General features: G+C 40.8%; 1 protein-coding gene across 2 annotated transcripts in view; it reads right to left on the bottom strand.

The window, feature by feature from the left end:
* Positions 1–2,260: 2,260 nt before the first annotated feature.
* Positions 2,261–17,226, bottom strand: part of slc27a6 (solute carrier family 27 member 6) — an 80,470-nt gene continuing 65,504 nt past the window's right edge. For both annotated transcript variants that reach the window (XM_072591066.1, XM_072591056.1), the window contains 4 exons: positions 9,365–9,563; positions 8,684–8,781; positions 4,706–4,836; positions 2,261–2,746 (listed from right to left, as the gene is read on the bottom strand). In XM_072591066.1, the coding sequence (XP_072447167.1) occupies positions 2,570–2,746; positions 4,706–4,836; positions 8,684–8,781; positions 9,365–9,563 (605 nt within the window). In that variant the 3' untranslated portion in view covers positions 2,261–2,569. The remainder of the gene's footprint in view (positions 2,747–4,705; positions 4,837–8,683; positions 8,782–9,364; positions 9,564–17,226) is intronic.

Here is a 17,226-nt window from a genome sequence, read left to right as displayed (position 1 = left end):
AGCAGCTGGTGAGGAAACCAACAAGAGGGAGTAACAAACCTGACCTCATCCTTACTAATCTGCCAGCTGCAGATGCATCTATCCATGACAGTATCGGTAAGAGTGACCACTACACAGTCCTTGTGGAGATGAAGTTGCACCTTCATTATTGAGAATGCCATTCCTCATGTTGTGTGGCACTATCACCGTGCTAAATGGGACAGACTTTGAACAGATCTAACAACTCAAGACTGGCATCGGTGAGGCGCTGTGGGCCATCAATAGCAGCAGAACTGTACTCCAGCACAATCTGCAATCTCATGGCCTGGCATATCCCCCACTCAACTGTTACCATCAAGCCACGGGATCAACCCTGGTTCAATGGAGAGTGTGGGAGAGCATGCCAGGAGCAGCACCAGGTATGCATGAAAACAAGATGTCACTTGGTGCCACTGGGCATCAGTTGGCTCAATTGGCTGGACACTTTGTGATGCAGACTGATGCCAACAGTGTGGGTTTGATTCCTGAACTGGCTGAGGTCACCATGAATGTCCCTACCTCTCAAACTCTCCCCTTCACCTGAGGATTGGGACCCTCTGGTTAAACCATCACCTGCTATGTCACTCTGTGAGAATACAATTGTTCTCTGGGACTCTAGCAGGAATATTTATGTGCTAAACAGCACAAGCAGCAAGTAATAAACAGAGCTAAGAGAGCCCACAACCAATGGATCAGATTGAAGCTCTGCTATCCTGCCACATCCAATCGGGAATGGTGGTGAACAATTAAACAACTCACTGGAGGAAAAGGCATGTTAACAGTTTAGAAAATAAAGTTACATATAAAATGTGTTTTTATATATAATGTTTTGTTACAGCGATATAAATTAAAATTATTTACAATGCAAGTTAAAGAATATTCTCTGTAGATAATATATCTTCAGATAAAATGTTAAAAATCACACAACACCAGGTTATAGTCCAACAGGTTTAATTGGAAGCACTAGCTTTCGGAGCGCTCCACTACCACCTGATGAAGGAGCGTCGCTCCGAAAGCTAGTGCTTCCAATTAAAGCTGTTGGACTATAACCTGGTGTTGTGTGATTTTTAACTTTGTACACCCCAGTCCAACACCGGCATCTCCAAATTCAGATAGAATGTGTTAAAAAAACATAACTGCTGTTAATACCATAAAACTACTTGCTGAGGAAGTGGTCGTGAAGAATTCCCATGGATATACAATAAGATTCTGAAATAAAAGCAAAATAACACAGATGGCTGGAAAACTGAAATAAAAACAGAAAATGCTGGAAATACTCAGGAACATCGATGAAGAGAGGGTCTCATTTCAATTTTTCTTTCACTCCAGAGGGCAGTGAGCAAATTTCAGAAAGACAAAGTTTGGCACAACAGTAAACATGAAAGGAACTAGAAACAGAGATGTTTAAGGTCACAGTGACTTTGGTGGCTCAGGCGAAGGCAAGTTTGGCATAAAATCTGTGGCGACAAGGTCACCATCTGATTTGAGAGTTGCAGTGTCCTGGGGCCCTGGGTCTGGGATCTCTCTGGGTAGCGCTCTGTCTTTGGCAGTAGATTCTGTGCGAACAGCCTGCCCTCTGCAACTTTCTCATCTCTCAAACCTTTTTCATACCTTTCTCCTGTCAGGAGTTTTATCTATCTTGTGGAGAGTGTTGCACCTCAGCACCCAGTATCTGACAGTCTTGACCCTGTTGTTAGCTGTAGCCTTTCTTCTGGGCCAATGGATGCCCAATTGTTTTTGATGGCCTCATACCCTGCTCTTTGCCCCGATGATGCCGAGGGTTACCATGTTGTTATGAAGATTAAGTTCTAGCTTAGAGTTTTCTACAAAATGAATATGACCATATAAAGGGCACAAATGATTAGTTACAGGCTTGCATTAAAATTACAACTGTTCTTCTAAAAAAGATCATTGTGCATCCTGCTGTAGGAAATTAAAAATCAAATGTGCCTAATGAAAAGGTTAGAGACAAAACAAACTGCAGATGTTGAAATCCAAAATAGACAGGCAGGAGGCTAGAAGAACATAGCAAGCCAGGTAACATCAGGAGGTGGAGAAGTCAACCTTTCCAGTGTAACCCTTCTTCAGGTCCTGAAGGATTACACCCAAAATACTGACTTCTCCACCTGCTAGTGCTGCCTGGCTGGCTGTGTTCTTCCAGCCTCCTGCCTGTTTATAATGTAAAGGGTAGGCATTCCAAGTTTTGAAATTTATATTTGCAATAAAAGACAAGAAATTAGAGTGCAACCATTTTTATAATGCTATGTTGTTCAGTAAAAAATACAATTACAGGCTTTTTAACAGTTTAGAAAATCAAGTTACTTATAAAATGTGTTTATATATATCAATAATGTTTTGTTACAGAGATACAAATTAAAATTTTTACAAGGCAAGTTAAAATATATTCTCTGCAGATAATACACCTTCAGATAAAATGTATTAATAAAACACAGCTGCTGTTAACAGTTATACTATAAAACTATTTGCTGAGAATGTGGTCATACAGAATTCCCATGGATATATAATAAATGCCCAAATTACAAAACATGGCTCATAATTTTATCTTGAATGACAAAATCTGGTCATAGATTTGCTCTGTCATTAAAATGTAAGATTTCTCAAAAGTATCCAGGAAATACAATGGCTCAGTTATGATCATGGGATTAAATGCTTCTTCTACAAATTTCATTTTTTTTCTCTTGAAGGTTCCAGTCATCTCCATGAATTCCTAAGTTATAATAAGACAAATAGAAAATTGATTTTAGTTTTAAGTATTTTTGGAGGAAAGTTTCAACATTTACTTTCCATTAGAAAATGTTTTGAACTGTTAATACATAAATCTTGCAGTCTTCTTTACCATAGCCATCAAAATTGTGGCCTCTAATTCAATATGTACCTGGGACATGCTGTAATAATGGGAATGAGATCATGTGACGTCTCAGTTTAAAAATATAATTGCAAACATTCAACATTGTTTATGCCAGAACATCTTTAATTTGCGCGTCTAAGTTTCCTCATTCCTAACAAATATCTACAAAAACTTACCATACAAATCATTATTGATGCAATTCATTAACTGCTTCTTTACACACTTTACAATTTCATGTTTATTTCCTTTTGCATATTTTCACAATCCTCCTTTCTAAAGCAAAGTGGAAGGAGTTTATGGATCCTTTGGTCTCAGAGCTTGAAATATTTTAATTAACTGTGTCTATCCTCTATCCCTGGGTTCTGCACTTCTTTCCTTTACCCTCGCCTCAGGTCACACCTCATTATCTGTGTCTGCCCACCTTGATCCTACTGCATCAGACACCATGGTCAACCAGTCCATAACCTCCATGAGTTAGATTTATTTCCTGCCACTCCTATTGAATGTAGTCTGCATTAGTCCCTGTAGATGTTGATCTGAGCAATTTATATTATGGCTAGTTATGAAACTAGATTAAATTTAACTGCTACTTTGTATGCCAGTATGATGAATTGGCCCTGAAATTTTGTTCCAAATGATTCTAATAGTTTTCAAGGAAGGACCTTCTGCACTCACCAGCTTAGTCCTACCCATATGAAATCTCCGTTTATGTGGTGGTCTTTTAATGCCTTCTGAAGAGAGATGGCATTAGAATCAGTTAACAAAGAGAAATGTTTCAAGTCAGGGGAAACATCTCAAGAAAAATAATTTAATAAGATTAGGTTTCCCAGCAGTGGGTCAAGCTTCCATCCTTGGCCCTAACCATTCCTAACCATTCCTTGGCTCTAACTATTCCCTGTATGGACTGTGCTCCTCATTATATTGTGCATAACCATGGCATTTGCTTTCACAAACATGCAATTAATACTTAGTTCTCCGTCCTTACCAGCACCTTCCAATCCATGGTAGGGTTAAATTGCTAGTCCAACTTCAACTCAAAGGTGAGCCTAAGCTTTCTCCAACTGAACAACAGCAAGGCAAAAGCTACTCTGCCTGTCTGTCTTACTGTTTAATGTCTATTATACATTGGAGTTGGCCATTCTCTGATTTGGTCCATTATTATCAGATGTTAGTGGAATTGAATCTAACAGCAATGTTGAAGTAGATGCACACTCAGTAACATCTATGTAAGTAATAGAGTGATTTGGGGTGTAATCTTAGAATGCCTTGAATCTAAAGACAATTGGCATGTGTTTCTCAAACCCCTACTCGATCCTTCTGAAGATGAACATAGTGAGAACGAAGCTAGCCTTGATTTGTGAAATTGCTTTATTTCAAAGTTATTGAGTTAACAATCATGGTTGGGCATACTTAATTAAATAATTATAACTTTACATTGTATAATAATGACAAGCATGTAATTGATCATGTACCACTGTGTGTGGTGGTCTTGCTTATTTCCTAAATATCTTCCTGCATTCTCTTTTCTGCATCTGCACAGTGCACTGTAAATTTTGTGGTCTAAAAACACAACTAATTACGTTGATTCTTGCTTTTGTTGCTATTCTTCACAAATACTTAATACTTTGATTCTCCCTAAACTGTCTTTGCTATGCATCTTTATTGGAAAAACATATTTTTGAACTGAAGATAATAGATAACCTGTGCTATTTAACTTTGGCAAAGTATTTAATATTCATGTTTACTAAATCTAGCTATCTATTTAATGAGAATCCCATATGAAGTGTTAAACTGATTCAGGAATTTGTACGTACTGACCTGGATTCTCAGGAAGCGTGGGTAAGCATAACTTGGCAGATGTTTCACAATGTGATTATATACTTTTTTCCCTTTGAACTCTTGACCTGGTTTCAGGATAATAGCTGCCATCCCTATCCTGCCTTCATACCCTGCAGTGGATATATGAAAATGAATAATTAAAATTTCTCCAAATTTAGACATTTTTGAAAAATATACTTAAGCATTTTTCACATGTATACTGTAGGTATAGGACACAAAGTGTGCTGATTTGCTCAAATGTAATTCACAATAAATTTAAATTTATTATCTACAAAATAATTCTCATTCATAAAAAAAAGCAATCATATTCTTCAAAACCCTTGGGTATCATCCACCAACATTCCATAAACATGTTAACTAACAAGAACCAGAAGCAGGATAAATGGTCAATTTCAGGTTGACAAGGATTAATGCTGGGGCTTTACCTATCTGCAAACTATACTCATGACCCGGATAAGGGACTGTAGCCAGATTTACCTGTTGGTAATGTTAGGGGAGATAGTGGAGTCAAAGCCGCAATCAGGTCATGAATGTTCTCATCTATTAGCAGAAATTGCTGGAGAAACTCAGCAGATCTGAAGGATGGTCACTGGACTCGATACTTCAACTCTGTTTCTCTCTTCACGGATGATGCCAGGCCTGCTGAGTTAATCTAACAATTTCTGTTTCAATTTCAACTTTTTGTTTCAGATTTCCAGCATCCACAGTTTGTTGTTTTATATTATCAAATGCAGAGCAGACTAAAGGGTGTCTACTCCTGTTTCTATTTCTTATGCTATGTACTTGCCTGAAGTATTGATTTCTTGAATTGACCTACCTACCCATACATGTTCAGAAGTTCCACTGGGTCATCTAAACAGTATTAGAAGCCTCTTAATAGTTTCAGCTCAGTTTTGAAAAAGATTGTGCAGTCTATGCTCTACAAGCCTGGAGGATTTCACAAATCTATTAAGATTACTTTTGTCCCTTGATGATGTCTGTGGCAGTATGGTCAAACATTTGAAGATATTGATGAGCTAATTTCAGCATCATAACTATAATTGATTCGTGAGCAAGAATAAGCAGACAAAGAACAAAGAATAATACAGCACAGAAAGAGAGGCCCTTCGGCCCACCAAGACTACGCAAACACATGACCCCTTTCTAAACTAAAAACCTTTTTGTCTCTACACTGACTGTATCTCTTTATTTCCTGCCTATACATGTATCTGTCAAGATGCTTCTTAAATGTTGTTATTGTATTCACCTCTACCACCTCCTCTGGCAAAGTATTTCAGGCACTTACCACCATCTATGTAAAAAGGTTGCCTTTCATATCTCCCTTAAACTTTCTCCCTTTTACCTTACACCTATGTTGTCTAACTATTGACAATATTGCTCTGGGAAGACAGGACTCTAACTGTCCTTTCTATCAATACCTCTTGCAATGTTTTAGACTTCTATTGGGTCTCCCTAATCCTTCAACGCTCAAGTGAAAACCAACAAAGTTCAACCAATCTCTCCTCATAACTAATACCCTCCAAACCAGGCAACATCCTGTACCCTCTCCAAGGCCTCCACGTCCTTCTGGCAGTGTGGCGACCAGAACTGTATACCATATTCCAAACATGGCCTAGCTAAACTTCCATACTGCTGCAACATGACTTGCTAGTTTTTATACTCGATATCCTGACTGATGAATGCATGTGCCTTCTTGATCACCTTACCGACTTGTGTTTCCACTTTCCACAGGAACCGTGGACCTGTACACTCAATCCCTCTGTATGTTGATGAATTTAAGGGTTCTGCCGTATACTTCCTTCCTGCATTAGGCCTTCCAAAATGCATCACCTCACATTTTTCTAGATTGAACTCTATCTGCTGTTTCTTAGTCCAAGACTCCAGCCTATCTATATTCTGCTGTATCCTCTGGCAAACCTCCTCACTATTTGCAGCTTCTTCAGTCATTGTGTCATCTACCAAATTACTAATCAGGCCACCTAAGTTATCCTCCATATGATTTATATATATTACAAATAACAGGCATCCCAGCACCGATTCTGCAGAACATCATTGGCCACAGATCTCCAGTCAGAAAAGCACCCTTACTTTGCTACTTTCTGTCTTCTATGGCCGAGCCAGTTCTGTATCCATCTTACCAACTCACCATGGATCCTGTGTGACTTCACCTTTTGTATCAGCCTGACGTGAGGGACCTTGTCAAAGACCTTGCTAAAATCCATGGAGACAATGTCAACCGTCCTACCCTCATCAATCAGTTTTGTCACTTTCTCTGAAAGCTCATTTAAGTTTGTGAAACATGACCTTCCCTGTACAAAGCTATGATGTCTATCATTAGTAAGTCTATATTTTTTTCAAATATGAGTAATTCCTCTTCCTAAGAATCTTCACGAATAATTCCCTATCCCTGATGTAAGGCTCACCAGTCTTTAATTTCCCAGATTATTCCAGTTACCCTTCTTAAACAAAGGGAAAAAACAACATTGGCTATTCACCAGTCCTCTAGGACCTTTCCTATGGCTAAAGAGGATTTAAAGATTTTATACAGGACCTCAGCAATTTCCCACCTGCCTCCCTTAGCATTCTGGGATAGATCCCATTAGCTCCTGGAGGTTTGTCTACCTTAATGCTTTTTAAAACATCCAACACCACCTCCCCTTTTTTATATTGACATGTTCTCAAATATCAACATGTCCCTCTCAAGACTCACAATCCACCATGTCTTGCTCCTTTGTGAATACCAATGCAAAGTATTTGTTAAAAAACCTCACCTACTTCCTCTGGCTCCATGTATAAATTTCCTTGTTTGTCCTTGAACGGACTTACCCTTTGCTGAAAATGTGTTGCTGGAAAAGCGCAGCAGGTCAGGCAGCATCCAAGGAATAGGAGAATCGACGTTTCGGGCATCAGCCTTCTTGAGGACTGATGCCCGAAACGTCGATTCTCCTGCTCCTTGGATGCTGCCTGACCTGCTGCGCTTTTCCAGCAACACATTTTCAGCTCTGATCTCCAGCATCTGCAGTCCTCACTTTCTCCTTTTGGACCTACCCTTTCTCTAGCTCCCCTCTTGCTCCTTATATATGTATAGAACACCTTGAGATATTCTGTAATCTGGTTTGCCAAAGACATTTCATGACCCCTTTTAGCCGCTCTAATTCCCTGTTGGAATTCTTTGAGGGCTGGTGAAAATGGAGAGGAAGAGAAGCAGAGAAACAAAAACAATACACACAGATGGACCAAAAGCCCACTTTTCACACTGGAAAGGTTACTGCAATCCAATATCACAGAATTAGGAAAGATTGAACTCCAAAAACAAAGTCAAATATTAAAAATAATTTAATGGTAAAGGCAATAGTAGAGGGAAAAACAGAACAGTACAACATTGAGAATTATGAGAGAAAATCAGAAAAGTAGTTTGAAATAATATGCTGCAGGTCAAAGTTTCTCCAATTCCCAGTTTCTCCAGTTCTGAGGAGGGGTCACTTGACCCAAAACCTTAACTCTGATTTTTTTCCACATATGCTACCAAACCTGCTGAGCTTTTCCAGCAACTTCTGTTTTTGTCTCCAATTCCCCTCTCATCTACTTCTCAACTCGACCTGCTGTTTTCTCAGGGCCTCTGTGCTTATAGTGTCAAACTTAATGTGGGCAGCTGAAGGAAGTCCCCAAATGAAATTTAATCCTATGTAAAGTTCCTGTAAACTTCACTGGGGTTCTACACATTCTGTGCTTTCAGAACCCAGAAATAAACTTTTCTTTTGCTGTGTAACATGGGATTCCCCCTTTCAGATTCTGTTTTTCATCCTCAGATGTTTCTTTCATCGAGTGTATACTTGAGAAATACAACACAATTAGCTGATGTATAAATGAGACCTGAATGCCATTACTAATGTAGGACTAACATTTTACTTAAGTGTCTGAAATGAATGCAAGACTTTTGACATAACCAGTCTTCACCTTGGACAGCTACTCCATACACATTGGCTTCTTCGACAACGTCCAACATTCCGATAATTTCAGCCACCTCTGTGGTTGCAACATTTTCCCCTTTCCATCTAGAAACAACAGCATTCGGATCAATGGTTATATCACCAATGGGAAAGACTGAGTACACTAAAACAGAAATATCATGGCTGATTTTGTTTTCTGTTTGAAGCACTGAGCATTTATTTAATGTAGCTATATTTCCCTGAATGGTAACACATTATTATTCTTTAAATACACAAATCTTTGATGAAGTAAAATGATTTTTGAAGCAAGTGTTTAAGCTTGTTTGTGCTTTATGTAATGAAAATAGTTCGAACCTCTTCTCTAATCTGTTCATAGGTGAATTTGAATCTGACATTGCATGCTGCTAACCATTAAAAGGTAATGCATGATTAGTTTTGATCTTCATAAAGTGTCAAATATCAATTCTATTTGAAGTGCAATTAACAAGCTTCATCTCAACAAAGTCCAAACCCGATAAGAACAGAAACTAAAGTAAAATCACAAATTCAACCTAAATCAACAACCTGAAGATTTCAAAAGAAAATTAGAAACTTCTGCTTGGCTACAAACATTGAACTTAGGTGAATCAAATTTTTCATCCTCAGTGGAGTAAAAGATCGAAAGCAGATAAATATTTGATTTGTTTACCTAAAGGTATCTCCAATCCGATCACGGAAGTAAATGTAGCCATCCTGGCTCTCAGACATGAGGTCCCCTGTGTTAAAATACAGATCCCCCTTTTTAAATACATCTTCCAACAGCTTCTGCTGTGAAAACTTCTTGTTTCCAGCATAACCACTGAATGGGTTCCATTTAGTCACTGGAGAAATGAGGAGTCCAGTCTCACCTAACGTAGCAGGAAAATAGATTGATCACATTAGTTTGCAATAATATGGCCAAAATATGACAAAAGTGGGAAATGTAGTGCCAGCAGCGCATTCAATCTACACTCTTCCTGTCTTTAGTAGCCACGCACTAAATAAGAAAGGAAGAACTTGCATTTGTATAGAACTTTTATCAATGTCAAGATGCTCCAAGTCCTTTGCATCCAATAAAATCTTTTTTGTTGTAATTGCTGTTGTAATATAAAAAACACACAGCAGTCAATCGTTACACAGCAGTGATCCACAAAAGGAAATAGAAAAGACAGCCCATTCATATGAAATTTAAAAATAAACTCACAAGCCTCTGAGTTTAACTTTTCCATTACCAAGCATAGTAATGGGAATTTACAATCTGCAAGGATTCCACCTCTACCTTTAAGATTATATGAGATCCTGTAGCCATAAGGATAATGACTTTGCATTTGATAAAACAACATATAAGGTAAATAATTCCCATGAACAACCTGCGTTGTGAAATAGTATCGTATAGAAACTGAGCACAGACTTAGTGAAGTTATTCCATGTTGTTTACAAAGTGCAGGTTACCTCTACGGGTAAATAATCCAGAGTCTGGCCAGTGATCTGCAAGTGGGAGTTTAAATTCCAGTGAACAAGACAGTGGGAGAGTTTAAATTCAATTATTTAAATGAATCTGGAACAAAAAAAGCTAGTATCAATTATGATTTCAATAAACTTCAATATCAGATTGTCAGGAGATTGTCTGGTTTGGTCAGGTCCTTCATATCAAGGGAAGGAATTGTGGGCTTGCCTTAGCCATTCTACCCTATTCAGATCCATCAGAGATAGCAGCACATTCTGAAGGACTTTGGGAATTTTTAACATTCTCCACCCTGGATCCCATAAAGTGTCATGGCATCCAGTGCAACATGGACAAAGAAACCTTGCAAGATGACTGTCAGTACACTCCCTCATGAATTATACTCCTCCACATCGAACATAAGCTGCCCAAGACAGAGAATGTATTGTGGGTGGGGACTTACACGTCCATCACTCAGAATGGCTCTGTGGCATCATTATAGATTGAGCTGGCTGAGTCTGGACAAAGTTCAATCTTTAGCAGCTGATGAGCGAACTAGTGAAAGGGAAATAAAACTGGAAGGAACTGCAGATGCTGCAAATAAAAGACCAAAATAGAAATTGCTGAAAAAGCTCAGCAGGTCTGGCAGCAGCTGTGTACAGAAATCAGAGTTAATGTTTCAGGACCAGTAACCCTTCCTCAGAACCTCAGTTCAGGAGGAAGGGTCACTCAATCCAAAACAATAACTCTGATTTCTCTCCACAGATGCTGCCAGACCTGCTGAGCTTTTTCAGCAATTTCTAATTTTGCCTAGCGAGAGGGAAAAACCTACTTGTCCTTATGTCAATTAATGTAGCTGTAAGAAATGTGTCTGTTCAGAACAGTGTTGGTAGGGGTGACCACTGTACAGTCCTTGACAGGTTAAAGGCCCATTTTGTACTGAGAACACTCTTCATTCTGTCCTATTGTTCTATCACTGAATTAAAAGGGACAGATTCTGAACCAATCTAATTGCTTGAAACTGGATATCCGCAATGTGCTGCAGGTCATCAACTATTGCTGAAATGCTTCCACCACTTCCTCCAGATAGACCCAAATCCTGCCATGTTAATTAATGAGTGGTGGTGGACAATTAACAAGCAGATGAGTAAGTAAAGCAAAATATAGCAAATGCTGGTGGGTGGCACGGTGGCACAGTGGTTAGCACTGCTGCCTCACAGCGCCAGAGACCCGGGTTCAGTTCCCGCCTCAGGCAGCTGACTGTGTGGAGTTTGCACATTCTCCCCGTGTCTGCGTGGGTTTTCTCCGGGTGCTCTGGTTTCTTCCCACAGTCCAAAAAATGTGCAGGTTAGGTGAATTGGCTATCCACGCTAAGTTGCCCATAGTGTTAGGTGAAGGGGTAAATGTTGGGGAATGGGTTGCGCTTCGGCGGGTCGGTGCAGCCTTGTTGGGCCGAAGGGCCTGTTTCCACACTGTAAGTAATCTAATCTAATCTGAAATTAGAACAGAAAGTGCTAGAGAAACTGAGCAGATCTGGCAACAACTGAGGAGAGAGAAACAGAATTCATGTTTGGATCCAATGATGATGCATCTTTGGAACTGGAGTAGAGAAATTCTGGCAGCTGGTATCTCAACAAGTGCTCAATGAAAGCAACAGGAGCAGACTCTGTGAACACCCCCATCCTCAACAATGGCAAAGCTTAACAGAAACATGAAAGACAAGGCTGATGCAACCATCTTCAGCCAGAAATCTAAGTAGGTGATTAGTTTCAACCTCATGAAGTCCGCAACACCGCAGCATCGAGTGTACCAATTCGCTTCACTCCACCTGGATAACACTGACTACACCAGACACAGTGAAAGGCGCTGCCAATGTTCACTACAAAGTTTGCCAAGAACTCATACTTCAGGCTAGCCAAGTTTCTGGTCAAATATAGCTACAATAATGGCATTTACCTAGACTGCAGCTGAACATAATTCTTCTGCTGTTGCTGATGGCCCACAGTGTCTCATGTATGCCTGGTTTTGAAGTGAGATTTGTTCAAAGTCTACTTCATGTAGCACACTGATTCTGCACACAACACAATACAGGGTATCCTTAAAGTGAAGACAGAACTTTGTCTGCATAAGGACTGTGATCTCCTAACAATGGTCATTCCTACCAATACAGGCTTGGACAGCTTCATCTATGACAGGGTTCCACATCAAGTAGATGATTCTCTCTTGTTGGTTCCCTTACCATTTGCTGCAGAGCCAGTCTAGTAGCTGCTCTTTGTGACTTTTATAAATGACTTGGATGAGGAAGTGGAAGGGTGGGTTAGTAAGTTTGCCAATGACATGAAAGTTGGTGGAGTTGTGGATAGTGTGGCTTTCTGTTGTAGTATGCTACAGGACATTTACAGGAAGCCAAGCTGGCCTGAAAAATGGCAGCTGGAGTTCAACCTGGAAAAGTGTGAAGTGATTCATTTTGGAAGGTTGAATTTGAATGCAGATTACAGGGTTAAAGGCAGGATTTTTGGCAGTGTGAAGGAACAGAGGGATCTTGGGGTCCACATCCACAGAGACATCAAAGTTGCCACCCAAGTTGATAGGGTTGTTGAGAAGGCGTACGGTGTGTTGGCTTTTATTAGCAGGGGTGTTGAGTTTAAGAGCTGCAAGGTTATGCTGCAGCTCTACAGAGCCCTGGTTAGACCACATTTGGAATATTGTGTTCAGTTCTGGTTCCCTCATTATAGGAAAGATGTGGAAGCTTTAGAGAGGGTGCAGAGGAGATTTGCCAGGATGCTACCTGTATTGAAAGGCATGTCTTATGAAGAAAGGTTGAGGGAGCTGTGGCTTTTCTCACTGGAGAGAAGAAGGATGAGAGGTGACTTGATCGAGGTGTACAAGATAATGAGAAGCACAGTTGGAGTGGATAGCCAGACTCCTTTTCCCAGGTGGAAATGGCTATCACATTAGGGCATAGCTGATACAGTTTAATGTGGATAAAGGTGTGATTATCCACTTAGGTGGCAAGAACAGAAAGGCAGATTACTGTCTAAATGGAGTCAAGTTAGGTAAAGGGGAAGTACAATGAGATCTAGGTGCTCTTGTACATCAATGAAAGCAAGCATGCAGTGAAGAAAGCTAATGGCATACTGGCCTTCATAACAAGAGGAATTAAGTATAGGAGCAAAGAGGTCCTTCTGCATCTGTACAGGGCCCTGGTGATAAGATTCCCTACAGTGTGGAAACAGGCCCTTTGGCCCAACAAGTCCACACCGACCGTCCAAAAAGCAACCCCCAGACCCATTCCCCTACATTTACCCCTGACTAATGCACCTAACACTACGGGCATTTTAGCATGGCCAATTCACCTCACCTGCACATCTTTGGGCTGTGGGAGGAAACCGGAGCACCCAGAGGAAACCCACACAGACACAGGGAGAATGTGCAAACTCCACACAGACAGCTGCCCGAGGCGGGAATTGAACCGGGGTCCCTGTGCAGTGAGGCAGCAGTGCTAACCACTGAGCCATCGTATCGCCCTGAGTATTGTGTGCAGTTTTGGTCTCCAAATTTGAGGAAGGACATTCTGGCTATTGAGGGAGTGCAGCGTAGGTTCACGAGGTCAATTCCCGGAATGATGGGACTATCATATGGTGAAAGATTGGAGCGACTGGGATTGTATACCCTTGAATTTGGAATGATGAGAATGGATCTGACTGAGATGTATAAGATTATTAAAGGATTGGACACTCTGGAGGCAGGAAACATGTTTCCGCTGATGGGTGAATCCAGAACCAGAGGACACAGTTTTAAAATAAAGGGTTAGGCCATTTAGAATAGAGTTGAGGAGAAACGTCTTCACCCAGAGAGTGGTGGATATATAGAATGCTCTGCCCCAGAGGGCTGTGGAGGCCATGTCTCTGGATACTTTCAAGAAAGAGTTGGATAGAGCTCTTAAAGAAAGTGAAATTAAGGGTTATGGGGATAAGGCAGGTACAGGATACTAATTGAGGATGATCAGCCATGATCAAAATGAATGGTGGTGCTGGCTCGAAGGGCCAAATGGGCTACTGTCTATTGTCTGTAATTTTAAGGTGATTGGAAGAAAGTTTGGGGGATGTCAGAGGTAGGTTCTTTACACAGAGAGCGGTGGTGCATGGAATGCACTGCCAGCAGTGATAGTAGAGTCAAATACATTGGGTAAAAACAATGACTGCAGATGCTGGAAAGCAAATACTGGATTAGTGGTGCTGGAAGAGCACAGCAGTTCAGGCAGCATCCAACGAGCAACAAAATCGACATTTCGGGCAAAAGACCTTCAGATTCCTGATGAAGGGCTTTTGCCCGAAATGTCGATTTCGCTGCTCGTTGGATGCTGCCTGAACTGCTGTGCTCTTCCAGCACCACTAATCCAGTATCAAATACATTAGGGACATTTCAGCGATTCTTAGAAAGGCACATGGATAATAGTAAAATGAAGGATATGTGGGTTAGTTTGATTTTAGAGTAGGATATAAGGTCGGCACAAATTGAGGGCCGAAGGGCGTGTACTGTGCTGCACTGTTCTATGTTCTATGTTCTATTTCCTGGATGTGCCAACTTCCCTGGTGACCAATGACCTCGTGAAACGGAGACCCACATGACTGCTGGGAGGTTCAGCACTCTTAACATACCAATGCATTGGCTGTAGTGCACCGTCCTTGGAGGTTTGCACAGGGCATATAATTTTTAAAGGGAATGTTGCCAGTGGCTCTGTCCTTCTGATGGGAGAGGACCATATTCAGGGATAGTGGTGGTGATGATGGTGTCTGGAACATTGTCTGTAAGCTATCACTCTGTGAGAATGACTATTTTGGCCTATCCGTGGCACAACTTCTCTTAATTTTGACACAAATTCCCAGATGTTAGGAAGGAGGAGTTTGCAGTGTCTGCAGGACTGGGGCTACCACTGTGTCTTTGTTGATGCCAGGACTCTGTCTACTGCATTCCTTTCGGCTTTGCAGTATTAGAATGGAGTGGCTAGCCAGGCCATCACAGGGGCTGTCAAAAGTAACCATATTTGTCAATCTGGAGTTACACAAAGACCAGACAAGGATAACAGAGCCCCTCCCCCAAAAAAGCTTAGAGAATTAAGTGTGTTTTTATGACAATTAATAATAGTTACAGTCATCATGAGGTTAGCTTTTTAATTCCATTTTTGCAGTGATCAAATTTGATCAAATCCATCCTGCCCTCAGAATGTTATGAGGCTAGTGACAGTACAGCAGCACCTCCATCCCTCCCATATTACGGATTCTGGGATTTAGATGTTTTAGTAAGAGCAGAGTAGATGGTAAAAGAGGTGGGGTTGGGGGTAGTGCATTGTTAATCAAGGGTAATATTAGAGCAGCTGAGAGAATGTTTGAGGACTCATCCACTGAGGTAGTTTGGGCTGAGGTTAGAAACAGGAAAGAAGAGGTCACCATGTTGGGAGTTTTCTATAGGCCTCTGAATTGTTCCAGGGATGTAGAGGAAAGGAAAGCAAAGATGATTTTTGATAGGAGTGAGATTAACAGGGTAGTTGTTATGGGGGACTTTAACTTCCCCAATATTGACTGGAAATACTATAATTTAAGTAGTTTAGATGGGTCAGTTTTTGTTCAATGTGCAAGAGGGTTTTCTGATACAGTATGTAGACAGGCCAACAAGGGGCGATGCCATATTGGATTTGGTACTGGGTAATGAACCCAGCCAGGTGTTGGATTTGGAGGTAGGTGAGTACTTTGGCGATGGTGACCATAATTCAGTTATGTTTACAATAGCAATGGGCAGGAATAGGGGGGAAAGGCAATTATGATGCAATTAGGCAAGATTTAGGATGCATAGGATGGGGAAGGAAACTGCAGGGGATGGGCACACTTGAAATGTGGAGTTTATTCAAGGAACAGTTACTACAAGTCCTCGATAAGTATATATCTATCAGACAGGGAGGTAGTTGTAGAGAGAGGGAGCCATGGTTTACTTAAGAAGTTGAAGCTCTTGTTAAGAGGAAGAGGAAGGCTTATGTGAGGATGAGGCATGAAGGCTCAGTTAGGGGGCTTGAGAGGTATACATTAGACAGAAATAATCTAAAGAGAGCACTAAGAAGAGCCAGGATGGGACATAAGAAGTTGTTGGTGAATAGGATCAAGGAAAACTCTAAAACCTTCTATAGGTATATCAGGAATAAAAGAATGACTGGAGTAGGATTAGGACCAATCAAAGACAGTAGTGTGTGTGGAATCTGAGGACATAGGGGAAGTGCTTAATGAATACTTTTCGTCAGTATTCACATTGGAAAAGGGAATGTTAGTGAGAATACGGAGATACAGGCTACTAGATTAGATGGGATTGCGGTTGACAAAGAGGAGGTTTGAGCAATTTTGGAACATCTGAAAATAGATAAAACCCTGGGGCTGGATGGGATTTATCCTCGGATTCTAGGAAGCCAGGGAGGAGATTGAAGAGGCTTTGGCTTTGATCTTTATATCATCAGTGTTGGCAGGAGTAGGGCCAGAAGACTGGAGGATAGCAAACATTGTTCCCTTGTCTAATGAGGGGAGTCGGGACAACCCTAGTAATTATAGACCATGGAGCCTTACTTCGGTTGTGGATAACGTGTTAGAAAAGGTTATAAGAGGTAGGATTTATAATCATCTGGAAAGGAATAATTTGATTAGGGATGGTCAACATGGTTTTGTGAAGGGTAGGTCGTGCCTCACTAACCTTATTGCGTTCTTTGAGAAGGTGACCAAACAGGTGGATGAAGGTAAGGCGGTTGATGTGGTGTATATGGACTACAGTAGGGCATTTGATAAGGTTTTACACGGTAGGCTATTGCACAAAATACGGAGTTTCGGGATTGAAGGTGATTTAATGATTTGGATCAGAAGTTGGTTAGCTGAAAGAAGACAGAGGGTGGTTGTTGATGGGAAATGTTCTTCCTGGAGCTCAGTTACCAGTGGTGTGCCGCAAGGATCTGTGTTGGGTCCACTGCTGTTTGTCATTTTTATAAATGATCTGGATGTGGGCGGAGAAGGATGGATTAGTAAATTTGCAGATGACACTAAGGTAGGCAGTGT

The sequence above is a fragment of the Chiloscyllium punctatum genome, chromosome 2 (genome assembly GCF_047496795.1).
Source record: "Chiloscyllium punctatum isolate Juve2018m chromosome 2, sChiPun1.3, whole genome shotgun sequence".
Lineage (NCBI taxonomy): Eukaryota > Metazoa > Chordata > Chondrichthyes > Orectolobiformes > Hemiscylliidae > Chiloscyllium > Chiloscyllium punctatum.
This window is presented reverse-complemented; position numbering and strand designations above follow the sequence as displayed.